This window comes from Notothenia coriiceps, unplaced genomic scaffold (genome assembly GCF_000735185.1).
Source record: "Notothenia coriiceps isolate Sejong01 unplaced genomic scaffold, NC01 NC01_scaffold00022844, whole genome shotgun sequence".
Classification (NCBI taxonomy): domain Eukaryota; kingdom Metazoa; phylum Chordata; class Actinopteri; order Perciformes; family Nototheniidae; genus Notothenia; species Notothenia coriiceps.
Genome location: NW_011355545.1, coordinates 231 through 3863, shown reverse-complemented (window position 1 = coordinate 3863; position 3633 = coordinate 231). Strand labels below are relative to the sequence as shown.

General features: G+C 40.8%; 1 protein-coding gene across 1 annotated transcript; it reads right to left on the bottom strand.

Moving 5' to 3' along the window:
• Nucleotides 1–614: 614 nt before the first annotated feature.
• Nucleotides 615–3055, bottom strand: LOC104954106 (probable palmitoyltransferase ZDHHC20; the record flags this gene model as incomplete). Its single annotated transcript, XM_010781161.1, has 5 exons — nt 615–747; nt 882–917; nt 2230–2350; nt 2854–2886; nt 2986–3055. Coding segments are annotated over 5 exons (393 nt in total), but the record flags the coding sequence as incomplete, so codon positions are not given.
• Nucleotides 3056–3633: the final 578 nt, after the last annotated feature.

Sequence of the window (3633 nt, the reverse complement as noted above, 5' to 3'; positions counted from 1 at the left end):
TACCTACCCCACCTTTAAGCTGATTATTTAAGATGCTATTATTTGTTTAAAAAAGAAAGAAGACTGTTACACAGAAACAATAAATCACATGAACATCCAACATCCGTAATACCCGGGATGCTTTTTGGACATGGTTTTAAAAAAGAAAAAGGAAGCAGCACGGCGTTGTTAGATAATCTACGAAGTGCAAATGCGCCACCTTGTGCTCTCATTTCCAAATCCCTCAGTCTGAGGTCCTCTGTGAAACATCCTTCTCAGGAAAGTTGCAGACCATAAATCCAACATTATGAGTTAAAAATAAAAAAGGCAAAGACAATCTGTCACACAGGTCAACTGATCCATCTCCGTGGGATGTACTGCCTTTTCTAAAAATACTCGAAACATGTTCAAAACACTCCAGCTGTCGCTCCGCTTGTCCGCACTGCAGCTTTGTGCCGACGAAACGAAGCTTTTGGCACAAAAAAGTTTTTAAAAAGAAGCTCATATTCCTTCCTTCTCATCAATTACTGCTCAACACAAAATGAGTAAATAACACAAGGGTATATGTATATAGCTGAATGTGTGTGTGTGTGTGTGTGTGTGTGTGTGTGTGTGTGTGTGTGTGTGTGTGTTACCTATAGTGGATCTGTTCTTCCCTACGAGCCACAGGTGGTAGCTGAAGAGAGACAGAATGCTGATGCAGAACATGGCCGCCACAAAAAAGAGAAACAAGACATGGAATTTGGCGTGAGTGTCTTTCAGCTCATTCTGGGGGGGAGAGAGGGGAGACAAGGGAGACAGGAATTAGTATTCACATGGAGGATATGTATGGAAAGAAAGATATAGGAGAGAAAAAGTAGAAAAGAGAGGAAAGGACCACGTCACATCACGACAGAGGTTACCTTTGGGCAGTGCTCTACCGATTTCCTCCGGCAAAGCTTTAGCACAAACAGAAACAGACTGGTTAGAGAAAAGGGAGAAGGAGACACTCGGGAATACCATCAAGGGTAAAGGGGGAGTATGGAACCAGATTTGTGAATAAAGAAACGTTTTAAAATCTGAATTTAAGACAAAATAAACCTCAGAGAAGCTCCGAAAGTGAAACTCGAAAGAAATCATTTGCGTAACACATTTTTTATCGTGACAAAAAGAACAATAGTTTACTGACACTGAAGTTTTGCTTGACCTTATGAGCACACATCTGACTCCATGGGTGCAAAAGGGGAGAAACATGGGTTTTACAAAGTGAGCCCAGATCAAAAGGGATGAGAGAGGAGGAGATGAGAGGAAAGTGAGGTGTTTGTGAGTGATGTGGAGAGACAGCCATCTCAGAACAAAGGGTCAGTGTGGAGGACGGGGGAGGACGGGGGAGAGGTCAGGGGTCAAGAGAGGAAACATTAGAGGTCAGGGGTCAAGAGGGGAAACCGGAAAACACCATGCACTCGCCTAGCTTTCACACAAAGATACACAACTAGACGTTTTTATTCTGCTGATTTCCGTTCTCATGCAAGTCTGACCAGACAGTTTTCAAATATCTGCACTGCCAGCCAGGATTTTATCGCTTTTATTTATTTATTTTTTTTGCTTTTAATTATTATGTGTTAAAGCACTTTGAATTGCCTCTGAGTCTTAAAATATGCTATTCAAATAAACTAACCTTGAACCTTTCATTCTGAGAACTAAAGCTCAGGACACATTTCTATAGCATTCATTTAAAAGGCTAAACAACTAATACATGTTTGTATTAAAATCTCAATGTAGTGCATTGTCCTAATCGCAGAAAGGCAAAATGTGTCTAAATATCTGAATGAAGTTGTGCAGATATTATTTGACAGACTTCAATCTAATGTGAGTTGTTCTTAGATGGCATATGTTGGACGTAAAGTTATTAAAAGTTGCTTTACTCACGCTGAAGAACACACATCAACCTGCATGTTGTGTGTGTGTGTGATGTAAACATGTGATATTGGTCCTGGCTGATCAGCTGGTTTGAACCGCTACATCTCTTTTTGTCATGCAGCTGAACATGCCACACACACACACACACACACACACACACACACACACACACACAACACACACACACACACCCCAACACACACCACACCAACCACACAACACACACACACACCACACACAACACACACACACACACACACACACCCACACACACACACACAACACACACACACACACACACACACACACACACACACACACACACACACACACACACACACCATCACTCACTGTCCAGAACTTTATGAAATACTGCAGCACGGTGGCTGCGATGAACAAACAGTACAGCAGCGAGTAAGCCAGGAAGAGGATGAAAAACTTGTAGTTGGAGAATCCGACACAGTTGTTCACCCTGCAGAGAAACACAAAGAAGGTCAGGTGTGACATCACTTCCTGTGAGGAGAGGTCTTATCAAGATGGACTTCATTAAAAGAGGCTTCGTGGTCCTCTAATGATTACACCTCAGTAAAACATATTTGGTTAATCAAGGCAAGAGAACAAGAACCTCAATGTTTTTCGACACATTTCCTACGTGAACATTGATAATGACAGAGACTTTTTAACATGTGCATTACTTCCTGGAGAGTAGATCTTAAACACACTCATTCATATGGATAACAAAGTAGATTTTGAACAGCTTTGTCAGGCTGCAATATGAGAAAATAGTTGAGTTTAAACAAAATCAGTATTTCTATGAACCATAAGGTCTCGTGTTGACTGTGTGATGCTCTGCTTTTATAGCTACTGGCAGATTAAACCAACTCCTAAGAGGGATTCACGTTAAACAGCTTGACTGTAAATATGTTTGGTAAAAGGTTTGAACTATCCTAAAATGTGAGACAGCAGCTCGCTTACCAGGGACAATGGTGGTCCATCTTCAGCACACACCTGCCACACAGCAAGAGAAGATATATCAACAATGAAGGGTGAGAGTCAATCAGAATGAATAAACATCTTGTCTTAAAGTTAGATGATAAGGTTTCTTACATGTCGCAGGCGGAGCAGTGGTGGCAGCGGTCAGGTTTGATGACTTGACAGCGGTCACAGTAACGGATTGCTGCAACAACAGGATGTCGTTATGGGAAAACTCAGAGATGCAAATTCACTCACACTCTTATAACATACACTTGCACCAAAAGTACACACATCCTTTACTTAAGTAGAAGTACAGATACTCGTGTTTAAAAATACTCTGGTGAAAGTAGAAGTACTGACTAAACTTCTTTACTCAAGTCAAAGTAAAGAGGTTTGAAATGTACTTCAGTAAAAAGTACCCATAACTAGCAGCTGTTTTAAAGAGTACCTGACCTCCCTTTATATTAATAGAACAATAATGTCATTGTTAGCTAATGAATGTTTCCATGGTGAACAACGGCAACATGACAACGTTTCCATTGGTCCCTCTTCTTTAGAGAAGACCAGGAAATGATGGATACACGGATCGTGTTCAAATCAATAGGCACGCAATGACTCTAAATAATAATGATCACGCCACCAAACACACATTCAAACTAAAGGAACCAGCCTGTTTGGAAAATGTGAGAAGTAGAAAGTACAGGTATTTGTGTTCAACATGTAAGAAGTAGAAAGTACAGGTATTTGAGTTCAACATGTAAGAAGTAGAAAGTACAGGTA